At 56.2% G+C, this 16924-nt stretch overlaps 1 protein-coding gene across 18 annotated transcripts in view; it reads right to left on the reverse strand.

The window, feature by feature from the left end:
• The window catches only part of DGKZ (diacylglycerol kinase zeta), a 41532-nt gene that overhangs the window by 15471 nt on the left and 9137 nt on the right, over positions 1-16924 (reverse strand). For 9 of the 18 annotated variants that reach the window (XM_025878914.2, XM_025878912.2, XM_025878910.2 and 6 more), the window contains exons 1-2: positions 16522-16712; positions 15985-16176 (exon numbers count right to left, since the gene is read on the reverse strand). The exons of 2 other annotated variants lie outside the window; for them this stretch is intronic. In XM_025878914.2, coding sequence (XP_025734699.2) covers positions 15985-16176; positions 16522-16697 — 368 coding nt within the window. In that variant the 5' untranslated portion in view covers positions 16698-16712. Of the gene's footprint in view, positions 1-2468; positions 2618-14202; positions 14481-15984; positions 16177-16521; positions 16713-16924 lie in introns of those variants that run through there. 7 more of the 18 variants (XM_025878924.2, XM_025878916.2, XM_025878923.2 and 4 more) reach the window with 5 other exon arrangements.

The raw sequence follows: 16924 nt of genomic DNA on the forward strand, positions 1-16924 counted from the left end.
GAAAACAAAAGGCCACAGTCAGTAGGGGGGAGGTGCTGCGGGCACTCTGTGAGCAGCGATGAGGCCTGGGCCCTGCCGGCTGCCCCAGACCCACACTGACAAGAGAGGCCCGGAGGCAGGGGCCCCCACCATGCTGCGGCCCACACACTGCTGGGCAGCCCCAAGTCCAACCATCCAGGAGTCGCTTCGGTGGCCTGGCGGCACAGTCACCGCGAGTGGGGCGCAAGGCGGGCTAGGCCAGGCTGGTGGCAGGTGACCATGTGCAAAGCTGTCCCCACATGGGCCTCAGTTTCCTTGTTTGCCCATGGAGGCTGCGAGACTGAATTGATATTTTATGGCAAGTTGTCCTGCAAGGCCCCCATGCCTCTATGTTCCCAATGTCCCCTTCCCCCAGGCCCCACACTTCCTGCTCCTCTGGTCTCCAGAGAAACCTCTGTCCTCTGGTTCCAGACTTCCTATCTCTGCCGGGGCTTCTCCTGGGTCCAGTTGGAAGCCCCCCGGCGGGCCTCGGACCCCAGCCTCTCCCCACTGTGCAGCCCCAAGCGGCAGTATCTTCTCACCACTCTGCTCTGCCATCTGCAGCAAACCACGTGCTACGTGCAAAGGTCACTGGAGGAGGCCCCACAGGGTTCTGACACCAACAGCAGAGCAAAATGGCTACCCCTCAGCCCTCTCGGGGTTGAGAGGGCATCCCTTACAGCATGGGCGGATACCCCCAGGGGACTCTGGCTGCCAGGCTCTTTTTTTTTTTTTTTTTAAGATTTTATTTATTTGAGAGAGAGAGAATGAGAGATAGTACAAGAGGGAAGAGGGTCAGAGGGAGAAGCAGACTCCCTGCTGAGCAGGGAGCCCGATATGTGGGACTCGATCCCGGGACTCCAGGATCATGACCTGAGCCGAAGGCAGTCGCTTAACCAACTGAGCCACCCAGGCGCCCCAGGCTCCATTCTTCATGTGGTGGGTGGTGGCCACCCCGGGTTCTCCTGCTGGCTGGACAGGGACCTCCAGCTGGCTGTCGAGAGCCCAAGGAGGACAAAGGATGCCATAGGAGAGGCACACATGGCGGTACCGGGCCCCGTGCCCTCGAGGAACACCAGGGCGTATGGCTACGGGCTGCTGCCAGGGCTGAGCCAGCATGAGCGCCCCAGCTCTGCTGGCTACAGGCTAGAAAGAACCAGACTCCTGGCCTCCCAGGCCAGACCATCTCATCCCCTATGTTAGTTTCAAGTGGAAAAGCCCAAGGGCCTTGGAATCCTGCATCTGCCATTGCTTTCCTGGGTGTAGATCGACTAACCTTTTTGATCCTCAACTTTCTCCTCTGCAAAATGGGGATGATACCATCTAGTTCAGAAGGTTGGCCTAAGGGAGGTTCTGATAAAGCACCTGGTGATACCAGGCAGAGGGGAAGGGCATGGCAGGGCCTACACCCGCAGCAGACACAGGGGTATGTGGATCGTGCCATCTCCTGGGGTTTGTCTCTGCCCGTGGCAGGAGCGGGAACCCAGAAAGAGAAGCAGGAGAACCCGGGGTGGCCACCACCCACCACATGAAGAATGGAGCCTGGGGCGCCTGGGTGGCTCAGTTGGTTAAGCGACTGCCTTCGGCTCAGGTCATGATCCTGGAGTCCCGGGATCGAGTCCCACATATCGGGCTCCCTGCTCAGCAGGGAGTCTGCTTCTCCCTCTGACCCTCTTCCCTCTCGTGCTATCTCTTATTCTCTCTCTCTCAAATAAATAAATAAAATCTTTAAAAAAAAAAAAATAGAGCCTGGCAGCCAGAGTCCCCTGGGGGTTTCCGCCCATGCTGTAAGGGATGCCCTCTGCCCCTCATACCAGGCCTGGTGCCCCGAGGTGCTGGCACCCCTGTGGGATGCAGCCAGGGTTCCCATTCCCGGCTGTGAGCAGGGCCCCACGTGCCCCTCTCCTCAGGGAAGGCTGGGAATAGTGCACAGTGGCCCCATTTCCAGCAGCCCCAGAGCAAGGGCCTGGCGCGCCCTCCCTAGGGGGATACCGGTCAGAAGCCACCTCTGGTGCTCTGCTCTCACAGCTCAAAGGTCAGAGGGAAGGAGGTGGGGACAGCTGGAAGGAGGCCTGCCTTGGGGCTGGTGAGACAGGGTCCCCCTCTCCCAAGGTCTTTACTTGCTAAGAGGAACCTGCCCAAAACAAAACAAAACAAAACAAAACAAAACAAATGTGCAGCGGGGAGCAGGTGGCCAGAGCTGCATAGGAAACTCAGCCAGCAGGCCAGTAATGTTTACCTCCATGGGGCCTCGTGGGGGCAGGCACCTAGCCCACCCTTTCCCTTCCCTTCCCTTCCCTTTTCCATCAGCTTCAGAGCCTCATCCAGGAATGGTGGTGCCCGGGCCCACCCTGATCCGTTCCTCCCCAGACCCACCCAGACAGCTACAGGAAGGAGGAAGCAGAAGGCAAGGAAGGGTTGGGGGTGGGGTGGGGGGAGTCCCCTTTGACCTGATCTGGAAGGCAGAGTGGCAGGCAGGAGGTGGGCGAGCGGGTGGGGCCTGGGGTCCCTGTGGGCAGGCGAGCCAGGGCTCTGGCCGGGGATCCAGGCTGCCGGCCTGTGGCTGAGCAAGTCCTAGTTTGGAGAGCGAGCAGCTGTGGCTGCTTCTCTGCCCCCTCCCCCTCGCCACCCTCCTCCCCCTAGCCTGAGACAGCCGTTATGAAAATAACCCGATTGGTAACCAACTGCACTTCCTCTCCCAGCAGCCGCTCCAGGCCCTGCAGCAAGCAGGCGGCCGGTGGGCGGCTGGGCGCACACGCGCACCAGTCCTGCCTCCTGGCTTCTCTTCCCGAAGCCCCCAGAGCCGGGCTGAGCAATAGCCCAGTAGCCTCCCCTCCACCTGGCACCAGGGAGAGCACACACAGCCCCTGCCTTGGCTCCTGGAGGAGGTCTGGGGAGGCAAAAGTGGGGGGTGGGGCACGCCCCTTCTGGCTCCCTAACGTCCTCTTGTACCCACATGACAGGTGTTTTGGGGTCTGGGGCAAGCGTCTGAGACATCTAATCATTGGCGCCCATAAAAACAGGTATCTGTCGAGTCTTTCGCAACTTACAAAGCACTTTTTCACAAGCATTATCGGACAGGAGGCTTATGATTCTGCTGGCCGGGTGGCATTATCGTCCCAGCTAACCAACAGGGCACCTGAGGCTCCCAGAGGCCTGTGGCTGCCCGAGCTCAGAAGTGGCTGAGCTGGGACTGTCCATCCTGGGTCTCCCGGCCCTGCCAAGGGGGCCTGCCAGAGCTGCCCTGGCTTGTGTCGTGGAGAGGCCAGCCCATGTCACACAAATCCTATCCAGAATGCCACCCCCCCGACCCAGCTTACACTCCTGGCACTCGAGGGTTGACAGTGGCAGCTCTCAAACTTCCATGATCTTTTACACTCTTAAAAATTACTGAAGATCCCCAAAAGGTTTTGTTTATAGGGGTAAGAGCTATTGCTATTTACCATATTAGAAATTAAAACTGAGAAATTTAAAAAAATATTGACTCATCTAAAAACAATAAGCTTAGGACGCCTGGGTGGCTCAGTCGGGTAAGCATCTGCCTTTGGCTCAGGTCATGATCCCGGGGTCCTGGGATGGAGCCCCACGTGGGGCTCCCGGCTCAGCGGGGAGTCTGCTTCTCCCTCGGCCCACTGCTGTGTTCCCTCTCTCAAACATGCTCTCTCAAATAAATAAAATCTTAAAAAAACAAAAACCAAAACAAAAAACCCCCAATAAACTCATTCCGTGTTAACATAAATAACATACTTTTCTTTAAAAAAAAAAAAATCCAACCTGCATTTTTAAAAAAAAAAAAAATTAGCTAGAAGAGTGTCATTGTTTTAATTTTTGCAAATCTCTTTAATTTCTGGTTTAATAGAAGACAGCTGGATTCTCCTATCTGCCTCTGCAGTCAATCTGTTGTGATAGGTTGTTTTGGTGGAGAATGTGAAGAAAATTCTGCCTCACACTGACATGTAGTTAGAAGAGGAAAGAGTATTTTAATAGCCTTTTCAGGCAATTATGGATGTTTTTCTTTGCTACTACATTAAAATATGACAAGTGGTAGTTTCTTAAAGGTTAGTGGCAACGTGGAATCTGAAACCATTATCAATGAACTTTTCACTGGTCTATCCTGCATTTTGCATTCTGTAACATCAAGCATTGGAAAATATATTTTACTGAATTAGGCAGATCTTCCAAATGTTGACACATTTCCTTATACAAAATCAAGAAATCACACTTGCTAACATCACTACTGGTCTCATCAGAAAAGTCTTTTAAGTCCTGAGAAGCTGTCAGGGCCCTAGACAGTGGATACAAAGTCTCTAAAATTCTAAGTTTTGCTTTTCAAAGGCTCAAATTTTATCATTAGCAACAAATACTGATACTGGTTTTGAAGTGACAAGCTCACTTCATTCATTTTTGAGAAAATGTCTGCCAAATACCCAAGAGTCTGAAGAGTTTTGTCTGCCAGGTGTTCTTTCACATTAAAATGGTCTTCCTTAAAAAAAGTAACTGGTACAGCTCACAACTCAGCAGCAAAACCACTTTTCAAGACAAGCATCACATTCCGGTTCGCAGCAAAACTGCCTTCTTTACACAGAATGTTTGAAAAGATGTATACTCCAGGATCTGGACTTTGCAAAATTAACACTTTATACGGCATTTTGTTGTTGTGAGCATGAGGCATACAACGGCTTCTAGTTTACGTTGCGGGCCCTGCCTCGGTTTGTGCCGAAGTTCCAGCCACTCCACGCCACTCTTGCTTTTACACCGTCAGTACAAATGCTAACACGGTGAAAAGGGCATGAACCAGGGCAGCTCTGAAAGCATTATTATGCAAATCGTTCCGATGGCACCAATCCTCTGGAAGGGTCCAGGGCACCCTCAGGACCATACTTTGGGAACCACTAGTTCAGAACGAATTCCAAATCCTCCGGCCTGGCAGACACGGCTTCTGCGGCGTGGCACTAACTCAGCCTCCTATGCCCTGACACAAACCTGTGGGTTCTGACCGAGCCATCCTGCCCCTGTCCCCCAATCCGGCCGTGCGCACAGCATACCCTCCACCTGGAATACTGGCCCCTTCCCACCCCATATCAAAATCCCCCCCCCTGCTCACAGCTGCCCCAGGCAAGAATGCACCACTCCCACTTGTCACCTCACACCACTTATTTGGCTTCTTCTCTGCCACTGGACCTCTGGGAGCCCTAATTCTTTCAAATCCATATGCCTTGTTCCTCCCACGTGGCCACCAGGCCCCAAGCTCCCAGGGGCCAGGGCCCAGGTCTTGTGCATCTGGGCACGGCCCCGCACAGTGCCTGGCAGAGTCCAGTGTTTACCACCGATGGGCTCAGGAGGAAGGAAAAGGGAATTCCGTGGGGGAGGGGCGAGAGCCGTAAAGGAAGAGAAGGGCTTCCTCCGCCTTGGGTACCGCACCCAAGGGCTGACCACAGGGCCCAGGCCGGCCCAGGCCACTCCTCTTTGTTGGGCACAAGGGGATGGCAACAGCCTTTGTTTTAGCAGCTACCTTCCGGTCCCCTCCAGAGGACCCGCACAGTGACCAGCTGAGGCCCCTTTCGGGGCCAGGTGCCATTGCCCACTCCACGCTCTCCGTGGCTTTCCTGTGAAACTTGGACAGCAGGACTTGGCAACGTGAGGGTGGTGGGCAAGGAGGGGAGAGAAGGAGTGATTCAGATGCTTGGGGGCTGGACCCGGGCCCAAGCCCCCGCTCTGAGCTCCTTGCTGAAGCATCCCCAGTCTCTCCTTCGTGTCCCGAGTCCCTGGCTCAGGGTCGGGCTCCTGCAAAGCCGGGGAGAACCGTCTGCGGAATGACTGACTCACTCACCCCTTTAGAGCCTCCCCTCCAAGCCATCCTCCCAGCAGCACCACAGTTCATTCTAGAGCGCCTGCTGACCCGTGATTGGTCTTCCACTGTCAGCTGAGCCAAACACAAAGCCCTGGGCCAGAACTCGACCAGCCCCTCGGCCTCCTGTCCCTTCTCTTTCATACTTTCTTACATTTTATTTGAAAGACACACAATGTGCTTTGTGCCAGGCACCGTTCTAACATTTTACAAATTTAAACTCAGTGAACTTCATTAAAATTATTATCCCCATTTTATAGGTGAGGAAACTGAGGCACAAAGAGATTAAATAACTTGCCTGTGGTCATACAGCTAGGAAGTGGCAGGTTCTAACCCAGGAGCCTGCTCCAGGTCCATGCTCGAAACCCCTCAGTCTCACCTCTGGAAGGGGCCCTCTGTGCTTGCGCCTTTGGCACCCAGTAGTCTATCTGGAATACCATTCGCCTCTTCTCCTTAGTGACCTCTCTCATCTTTTTCCTCTTGTCTTTTCAGAGTTGGCTCAGACACTGGCTCTGCTGGAAAGTTCCTCCCAGCCCCCTCTCCCAGGGGGTTGGCTGCTCCCACGCTCAGGCCCTCTCTTGGTTATTCTCTGCCATCAGAGCTAGTTTGTGAATCTGTACCCCCACCAGACTGTGAGCCCCCGGGGACCATCAACTGCCCGTAATTGCATCCCCAGGGTTTAGAAGTGCTGGACGCGGACTGAAGAGCGAATGGAGGAAACAATGAATGGTCCAGGCTCCGCCGCATGGATGAAACTGAGAGCAAAGACCTTTGGGCACACCGACCCAGAGGCTGGCCGGCTCCTGAGGCCTTCTTGCCAGCACTGGGTGGACAAGTTGCTGGTTTGGGCTCTTGTGTCTCAGAGGCACAGCCTGAAACCGATCCCTGACGGGGTTGCCGATACATCTCTGAGTCTCCCAACCCCCTGCTGGCCCCCAGGTCCTTGTTCCCTCCTGGCTGAGACCTCTCGTTGCCTTCTCCTGTATCTGCAGCAGGCTCCCATTCCCCATCTGTGCAGAACAGCAATGCCCCCCCATCCCTCATTCAAAATTTAACTCCCTCTCTGTGCTTTCTGTCCCTGTTGCTCCTTCCTCCATCCCCTAAAAGATCTTCTCAGAATCAGCTGTCAACCCCTCCCCGCCAACTCCCTACCCTGCTTCTATGCACAACACACAGGGCCTTTTCCTGCATTTGAGGCACTGTGCCTAAAATCTCTCGGAGAAGTCGCAGGAGACAGAACTTTTTCGAGGATTTGGACTCAAAGGTCCAGAGGGGTTCTGCCTCTGACCAGCTACAGGACCTCAAGTCAAGTCTCTCAACCTGTCTGAGCCTCAACTTCCTCATCTGATACTTGGGGATAACACCCACCCTGTCTTCCTCATGAGAGCTTGAAAGTTTGTTCACGGTAACGAATTCTTCAGTTGACCAAAACTTTAAAGAAAGGAAATTAACCCCCGAGGCCTGAACATTAGGACAACCACTTTGGAGCATAGCTTGGCAACGCCTTATCTCAGGGGAAGACGCACCACCCTGTAACCGAGCACCGGTGGGGTGAACACACGAGGAGCCCTGCCCTGGAGAGAGTCTCTGAAGGACTGCTTCCAATGGCAAAGATACTGCCAACAACCTGACTGTCCATCAACAGGGGACTGGGCAAATAGGCTGTCACACGGTTGCAAAAGGGTTTAGTATATAGCAGTCAAAATGGGTACATCAGAGCTCATGTCTCAAGATGGTTAAATCTCCAAAACGATATGGAGGAAGAAACCTGAATTCAGAATATGTACGGCACACCATTTAAATCAAGTGCAAAACCATACAGAACAGTACTATGTGTTGCTATGGATAGATACCTATGTAGGAAACATTTTTAAAAGGCATGAGAATACAAACACACAAAAAATAGGATTGTGGTTTCCTCTGGGGAGGGAGACAGGGGGCCTCTACCTCTATCTAAAGTAAATACAGCACAATGGTAAGATTTGACCAAAGTGGTGGGTGTTACATGATTCTGTACGCTTTTCTAATTGTAAAATATTTTGTGCTTTTTAAAAGATTTTTAAAATAATTTTTAAGAAAGCGCCCCCTCCCCCGAGGGAGAACAGCTCCCTGGGGTTGCCCTGGGTCTTCCATGAATGGGTTTCAGCAGTGGCATGGAATCCCAACTATGTTCCTTACACTGTCTCATAGTAGGAACCCCGTGTGTGTGGGGCTGGAAGGTCTCCCCCCAAAGGATGCCTTCCAGAGGAGGGTGAGCGGGTGGCAGGTTGTGTCAGTGGGGTGTCTGTGTGGGCTGGGGAGCAGGAACCAGCTTGCTCCCTTTCACAACCACCCCCGCCTTAGTAAAATGTCAGCAAGCTGGGGAAGGGGGGGCGGAGAGCCAGGCAAGCTGTTAACCCGCGAGATGCTGATGCTGGGGCGTGGGTGGTGCAGGCCCAGGCTCCCAGACAGCTATTTTGGCATGTGCTGTGATCGGGCTCAGCCCTGGCAGGGGAGAGGCCTCTACGTGGGAGCTCTGGACTGGCGCTCTGCCAGGAGCAAGGGGGAGGAGGTCTCTGAAAGGGAGGGAGAGGGCTCCAGGGCCCTTCCTCTCCCTTCAGACCTCTCACCATGAGGTGCTGAGTACAAATGAGGCCCAGTGCACTGTGCTCTCCTCCCCAGCACCTCTCCCCAGGCCACAGGCCACAGGCCACCCGTGACCTCAGGGTGAAATCAAGGGTTCCTCTGAACATGTCTCTTGAGTCTTCTGCAACCTGTACTTTGAAAGCAAGATAAAAGATCACAGACTTGCCCCTCTACTCCACACCCAGCCAGGGAGCCCATGACAACCTGCTCACAACCCATTCTCCCTCATACTCTCATAGTCCCATACCCAAGGGTCCCCCCAGCCCAGCCTTGCTCCCCCTGCAGCTGGGATCCTGGTGGCAGTTCTCCCTGGGGGCCCAGGAGCGGAACATCTCACGGGTCTCACTCCACTCCTGTACAAGACAGAGCACTCAAACCCCTTTTTAGGCTCTACCAGTTTGGGGATGGGAGACTAAGACAGAAGAAAAGGGTGCTAGTAAGTAGGACGGCCTGTGTTGCGAAAAGATCCAGTGCGAGCTGCAGGATCCTGGGCCAGGCCTCTGAGCTCTTTGAGCCTTTGTTTCTCATCTGTAAAATGGGAATAAAACCAACTACGAGACTAAGGATTACATGAAACGGACAGATTTACAAACTTCCAGCAACTGTGAACTGCCAGAGAAAGATGAGCTGGCACATCACACACCTGGATGCAGGGGAGTGTGGGGTAGGGTGGGAGGGCTCGTGTCCTCAGCCTCCTCCCCCTCTCCCTGGGCCACAGAGCTCCTGGTCTCACTGAGACCTGCCCTCCACCACCTACCCAGGTCCCTGGTGTCTCAGCTGAGGAAGGGGGCAAAAAGGAAAGAGGACAGAAGGATAGAGAGCTCCTTAAGGGCATCTGGTCACTGCTCTGGCCTACTCTTTTCCTACCCAAAACTACCTTCCAAGGCTCCCAGCCCTGACTACGGAGTGCCAGGCAGGTCCCACGCCGAGAACTCTGGGGGTCCCCTAAGGGCATCAGAGGCTCCACAAAGGAAACAGAGGAAGCAGTCAAGTGCTTGGCACCACCCAGAGGTGCACCCACTAACCTTGCCCAGGAACAAGGGGAGACGGTAAGCCTAGATGCACGTGCAGCAGCTTCTCCTGCTTACCCACACTGTCTCCCATGATGACTTACAGAACTGCTCATGGGGCAGCAGCAGCCTCCAGAGGAGGCAGAGGGGGCAGGGAGGAGGGCAGGTGGAGGGTAGGGTGGAAGGTGCCAGATGAGGATTCCTCAGAACACAAGGCAGGCTGTGGGGTCCTGAGGTGTGGTACAAATTGACATGATACTGGAGTCAGGGGACCAGTGCTGGGGTCCCAGATAACCCCTAGCTAGCTGTGAGACTTTGGCCCAGTCAAGGCCACATCACTGGGCCTCAATCTTTAGGGAGGGGGAGAGGTTGGGCCAGATGCTGTGGCAGCTCCCGCCCAGCCTGCCTTCTGCCTCCTTCTGATTGGCTCTGCCCTGGCAGCGGAGTATCAGGTAACTGGCCAGTGGGAGGTGTCTGTGGGTCCACCCACAGCAGGTGTTTGGTACAAGTGGACTAGCTGGAAGGAGACTCTCCCCTCCCACTACCCTCTCCACAATGGTAGCTGTCGCCCCCCTGTGTCACTCTAGCAATACTGCAAGGACAAGTTGCCCATCAGCTTCTGGCCCTTGAAACTCTCTCTAGTCTTCCTAGGGATATAGGGACCCAACCTCTGCTTCTCCAAGAGCCCCGGCACAGGCCAAGCCTCAGGGCCAGTGTGCCCACTCACTTCCTCCTCTGTTTGGGGGGATGACTGGCAAATTCTGGAGAGGGCTCCAGGAAGCCGAGGAGGGCAGGTCGGATTCTCTTTCCCCTACCTCCAGCTGCCCAGGGCCTAGGCTTTCTCTGACTAGGGTCACTCAGTCCTTCCTCTGTCCTTGCCTGGGATGACATCCACTCTCCTGTTCTCTTTTGCCAGCTGGGGCAGCTCTGCATCCTGAAATTTGACCTTTTTGGAGTACGGTATGGAGAGAAAATGGCAAGAGTTGCCCATCCCCTCCCCTGATCTGTAAGCCAGTGTGTGGCAGCAAAGGAAGACAGAGAGTCCTATCCCAGTTCCCAACCTCAGCTGGCTCCACGCTGGCACATGACATTGCGGTGGGGGGGGGGGGCGGCAGCAGCAGAATGGGGTAAACTGATGCAAGCTCAGCCACTGGGGTCCCTTTTTCTTCTCCAGCTGGCAGGAACCCAGGGACTCTTACTTGCACCTGGTCCTCTGGACACCTGGGCCACTCCCAGTATTAGCCTGAGTAGGACAAACCACCCAAAAAGGCTCCTTTGTTCCCAGACATCCCGCACCACAGACAGGGGTTCTCGCCTCTGCAAGAGGCATCCCTCAACACGTACCTCCCCAACCACTGCAGAAACCAGCCCAAACTCCAGCTCAGGCAGCCCAGCGGGCACCCTCTACCAGTCTGGACTGCAGGTCCATGCTCACTTGGGGCCATGTGGCATCATCTCTAAATGGGACCTATTGTCTCAAACTTGTTCCACAGGTGCATTTCCTGCCCTCTGGGAACTAATGACTTTGAGCACTAAGGAAGGGGAGGGGTGGCAGAGCCAATGCTCAGGCTCCTTATGTCTAAGTGTGTGAAGCGCCAAGTAATTTCTGATGCCCCTGAGGTGCAAAACCAGTTAATCCACAAGCTGTGCGACCTGCCCAGGGTCAGGCTGCTGGGACCAGGCCAGAGGATAAGGAAGTCCTCTCTCTAGGTGGGCCCTGGAAGAGCGGGAGGAGACGGAGTCAATTTCCCTCCCACTTCTGACTGACCACCCCCTAGGCCAGTAGGATCTGAATGATAAGGACAGAGGAAAACCCATTTGTCCCGGGATTAGGGCAGGGCCTATACAGACTCTTCCGGGAGGGGCTGATGGGTCCCAGCAAAGATCCATGGGTGGACCAGAGCTGGGAGCATCACAGGGCCTGGCTTTTTGTCTTGCTGTGCTACAAGAGAGGAGATTCTTACTGCTCCCCAGATTCCAAGAGGGTGAAGCCAGTTGTGGGGGTCTGAGATGTGCTTTAAGGAAAAACCTCTTTAAGGAAGATGCCGAAGAGGCTGCCATTCAGGAACTGTTCTACCTGCCCGGATAGGGGATGGCAAATGCACGGCCCATGTACCACCACTACCCCTCCCCAGCCCACAGCAGAGTGCTGATTACAGAACCCAACCACCAAGCCAAGATCCGAATGCAGCAGCCACCACCAATCTATGTGTCCTCTTTGGTCCTCCCTTCCAGCCACTGTCGATTCACTTATCAGGGCCCTCAGCCCCAAGGTGTGAGGATGGTGTAAATGCAGAGAAGAGCCTGGTTAAGGGTGAGGACAAGACGGACGGGAGAGGCTGGCTTCAGCTAGGGCACTGGGGACTTTTACCTGAAAACAGCAACCAGCAAAGGTGGCTGGACCAGATTAAAAAAGCATTAAAGGGGCCGTGCCCAAAGCAAGTGTACTATTCCAAATGTCTGCCCCCTTCCCCAACCCAAGCAAGGGGGTGGGGGGGCCAGCCCCAGTGGGCATCTGATTCTCTGAGTTCCTAGGCCTGTCAGGAAAGTCTTTTCCCCTCACTGCCCTCTCCCTGCTTCTACTGGGTTTTCCAAATATATTCATTTCTGAATGTCCCACTGCCCCAGCACAGCGCTACTATGCAGAGACACTCCTCACATGCTTCCAGAGGTCGCTGTTTGATTTTCTTCTCATTAGGCAGCCTATCAGATCACTTACCATCCCCAGAGTGATGTAATACTTTGGTCCTCAAACCTGGTAGCGTATTAGAAACACTTGCGAAGCTTTAAACAAAACAAAACACCCAGGCCCAATCTCCAGACCTGATGAGTCAGGCATGCTAAGGATAAGATCTAGGAATCTGAATTTCCTAAAGCTCCCTAGGTCATTGTGATGTTCTGTTCAGGAACCTGGTCTAGAGAAAGGGTTTTTTGGACTAGAGTTCAAACTCTATCTCTCCTTCTGACTTGCTGTGTGACTCTGGGCAAACCACTTATCTCTTTGAGCCTGTGTTTTTCCTCATCTATAAAAATGGAAAAGTCACACCTATCCTGCTTAGAGAATTACGTAAAGGTATTTGTTGGTTTTCTTGCTTCTTGTTCTTCCCCTGAACGTGCCTGAGGTTCATCCCACATGCACAAACCTGGGCCCTTCAGGAGGGGCACAGCCACAGATCACAGGAGCCCAACACTTGGTACCCTGTGGGCAGGGACAGGAAGCCTCTGGCGGAGCCCCTCCCTCCCCCTCCCGGAGCCTGTGAACACTGGAGGCTACATCCTGCAGAGCTGGGTGTAAACTGCTCCATCTTGTTGGGCTGTGGGTGACAAACAGAGGCACTGGAAGCCTTGCTCCCTGCCCCATTTTATATGACACTGAAGCTTGTGTGGCTTCACAAGAGCCCACAAAGCTCCATCTGCCAGTGTGAAAATCGTGATCTCTGTGTGTGCTTGGTGACACAGACACAAAGAACAGGGCCCTGGCCAGGGTAAGGCTGGCCGAGGGCATAGGTCAGCATTATGGGTTTGCCAACCCGCACAACAGGAGAAAACTGCCCATGTTATTGGTGGGTAAAGTCTACCCTGGGAAAGATCAGGGCAAAGCTCGGGGAGGGGATGTGCCGAATGCCACCAAGCCAGGGCAACTGAAGAAAAGCGAGAGGGAGGCCTTGGGCAGGCTCCAAGTGGTCAGAGTCCAGCCTGAGTTGGCTCTGGGGTCCTGAGCTGATTGGCTGCAAGCTCCCTGGCCACTGGAGAAGGGCAGGGGTCAGTCAGGAAAAAGCCCAAGGAGCCAGGTGGGGTACTTATGGGGCTCCACCTTCCCTCACCTTACACCAAGGCTGCATGGCAGGAAGCGACTCCCAGCCAACACGGGCACACATGCCATGAGCTGCCTGCACTCAATCTTTCCACACCCTCCCCCAGGTCCTCACCAGCGTCCTGGTCAACCCTGTCCCAGGCATAAGATGGTGACATTTGGTGTGCTGGAGGAGGGAGCAGGACGGAGCTTGAACAGCCAACACGGATTCCAGACTGCAGCCCACCCTATCCCTTACCTAGCAAGAGCTGGATGGGGGTAAGGGGGAGAAATGCCTACAGCCTAGCAGAGGTAGAGGCTGGGGTCTCTCCACTTTTAATTAAAAGCAGTATAGAACAGGTGGCCAGGCACCCCCCAACCTCAAGGAGAGGCTTAAAGTGATGAGCAATTAGCTCAGTGACCAGTGCTCTGGGACAGCCATGTGTTGTGACAGTATCAACAGAGGCCATGTTCTGCAGATGCCATGCAGTGGTGGTAGGCAAACGGCCCCACCGAGGCGCGGAGGCGGAGGGGGGGGCCGTGACTGCGGCCAGGGGGGCTCAGAGGGGGCCCTGTCCTCTCAGTGCCCAGAACGGGTGAGTGTCCAGTCACGGGGGCCCTACCTGCTGGTCCTATCCTGCAGGCAAGTTGGAAGCTGACCCCGTCTCGGTACCACAGAGGAGGCGCGCTAAGCTGCCGGTGCCAGCGAATGACTCCCATTCGGTGCCAGTGCCGGGACGCTGGGGGATGACCCCGACGCGGAGCCAACCCAAGACAGCCCGTACTGCCCGTGCCCGGCGGAGACCTCCACTCGGTGTCAGTCCCGAGACGGCCGAGCGACGCCTCCCGGTGCCCGGCGCTGTATCCGCCCGGTGCCGCGATGCCCACCCCGCTGCCGCCGCGCTCACCTGTGCCCGAAGAGCCGCAGCCCTGGGAAGCGCCGCTTGTTGAGGCGCCGCGGCGCCTTGTCCGGCTCGGGACCCGCGTCGCGCTCGGAGCCGCTGGACGAGGCGGAGGCCGACTCCGAGTCGCTGCTCCGGGCCTCGGGGCTGCCGTCCCGCGGCTCCATCCGGCCCTAGCCCCGGCCGGCGGCGGGCCCGCGGGAGACGCCCATGCCGGGCCGGCGGCCGGGGCTCAGCACGCCGGCTCCGTGCCGCCTGCCGCGACCATGGCGCGCCCTCGCTCCGCCCGCCCCGCGCCGCGCGCTCCCGCGCCCCACGCCCAGGTGCCCGGGAAGCGGCTACCGCCGCTCCAGGAAGTGCCGCCAGCCGCGGCCGCAGGACCCCGCATAGCTGGCCGGGCCGCTGCCTGCCCGCCGCCGAGCACGCCCCCTCGGCTGAGCGGCAGCACCGGCTCGCGGCGCCCTCTGCCGGCCGCCGGCCGCGCCGCAACCCGCCTCGGCGGCCAGGAGCCGGCGGGGCCCGGGAGGGGCGGGGCCCCGGAGGTCCCGCCTCCCCACCCCTAGGCTCGTCCTCCTGGATCCCACAGTATCTCCTCGGGCCTCACACTCCCGCACTGAGCACACCCAGGCACACACGATCTTTTCCTCCCCTTAGCCCCGCCCCGAACAACCTACGCGCTCACAAGTGCACACCCGCAAGGGCAGCTGTCACCACCTCTCTGCCACAGCCCCACTGGTACGGACGCCTGCCTCTCTTGCACACCCTGTGCCCACTCACAACCACTCATACAGTCTCCACCCTTACCAACCCTTAGGCTCTCCCAAATCACACCTCCAGGAACAGAAGTCACACAGTGTTCCCCATACACACAGAACAAACACGGCTCTCACACACACTTAGGCTCACTCATTACTTAAACTAACACATCCCACCCCAGCGTCACACTCAGATATATATATATGTATATATATACATATATATATATATATATACATACATACCAGGACCAAAGTCACTTAGTGACCCTGGCACACACCAACAAAGAACATACACGTTTCTCATACAAATTCATCTCTCCTCCGCTATTCACAGTTGTTTCCAACCCTTTCGCACACGCCTAACACGTCGTGTTCCCCCAACACAATATCCGATGGATCCTGTGGATCTCTTACACTGCAGGGGCCACCCGCACGCCTCTTACACACTCATACGTATGTACACATAAGGACCACACTCTCATTCACCAACAAAGACACCCACAGGGAACATACGCATCTTTCACCTGCTCACAGATACCCCCCAGGACAACAGTTACATGCTGCCACGTCCCTCTTGTACATGTATCACCCACCCAGAAACATCTCGCGGACACACACATGCAAACACAGGCCCAAAGGCAGCAGAGGTTGTCCGCCTCTAGAGATGAGGAACGCAGTGGGAACGCGAGCAGTCACCTGGGGGTGGCACAGCCAGGACACATGCTGGGAACCAGCGGCTGGGGCAGCCTCTGACAGCTGGGAGAGGGAGGTCAGGAACCTGGAGAACACGGTCCTCTTCCTCCCAGACTCTGCCACCCTGATGCCCGCATCGGGTGCCCGCTGTTTCTATTAGCACTCCTCTCTGCAAAGCCACATCCTGTGTCACCTTCACTTTCACCCTCTCCTCTGGGCTTCTGGCCACCCATTTTCCAGCCTTACCCAACCACATATAACCGATGCTCAGGGCTGTGACCTGTGGGCAAGCCTGTGGTTTTAAGAAATAGCCAGCACCCAGAAGCTCAGAACTTACGCCCAGCATCCTTCAAGGTTCCTGTGGGCCTGGAGAAGGTCTGCCCAGGGAGGTGGGGCACCAGCCCTCCAGCTAGCAGAGGTGCCAGGGGGACCAGGAGGAGGGCAGTGAAATCCAAGTGGGCCTGACACTGTCCCCCTGGGGTGCATGGGTCCCTCTGAGGAAGTTTCCCAATGGTTCTGTCTCCAAGCTCTGAGGGAGGAGACCAGAGGCAGCTGGAGACCCCACTGAGTTTGCACACAGCCTTACAACACCCGATTCCACACTCCCGTGGGGGGTCCTCTTCCCAGATCCCCCTGCTGTTAGCTCCTTCAACCCAGCCTCCCGCCACACGGTCCCCCCAACAATTCAAACATCGGAACTCCCCTCACCCTGTCAAGAACCCCTTTGCCCTTTTCTGAGCCTCTGCAGAGCCACTGGAGTACAGGTGGTTAAGCTCACATTTGCCACCACCACCACCCCCCACCCCAGAGAAAGGAGGACTCAGAGACGGCCAGAGGTCCCCGTGCCCATTCCTGGGCCACCTCGAGTACCTACTGTGTCCGGGGGGCCTCGGCTGGGATCTGTGGCACGTCCCAGGAGCGGTAGCGCCACATCTGCCTCAGTGCCCCTGGCCTTTCCCCTTCTTCTGTCCCCAGCGCCTCTGCGGGTCCCAGAGCTGCGGCCTCATCGCAGCCTCCCCCGGTTCTGTGGCCAGCCCCCAGGACGCTCATCCTGCCCGGCAGCTCTCTTCCTCTTTCGGCACTTCCTGACCGGGGGGCCCTGCGAGAGGCCAGCCGGCTGCCCCAGAAGAGGGCCAAGGCCTCGTAGGCGCCTTCCGCTGGCTGGGGCAGGAGGCTGGTTGGGAAGAGGAGCTGCATGGGAGGGCAGGAGGCAGGTGAGGACAAGCCCAACCCAGCGGCCAGGAGACAGCCCGAGTCAGAGGTTGCCCGGCAGCCGC

Source organism: Callorhinus ursinus, unplaced genomic scaffold (assembly GCF_003265705.2).
Source record: "Callorhinus ursinus isolate GAN/ISIS: 27379988/994484 unplaced genomic scaffold, GSC_fseal_2.0 scaffold21, whole genome shotgun sequence".
Lineage (NCBI taxonomy): Eukaryota > Metazoa > Chordata > Mammalia > Carnivora > Otariidae > Callorhinus > Callorhinus ursinus.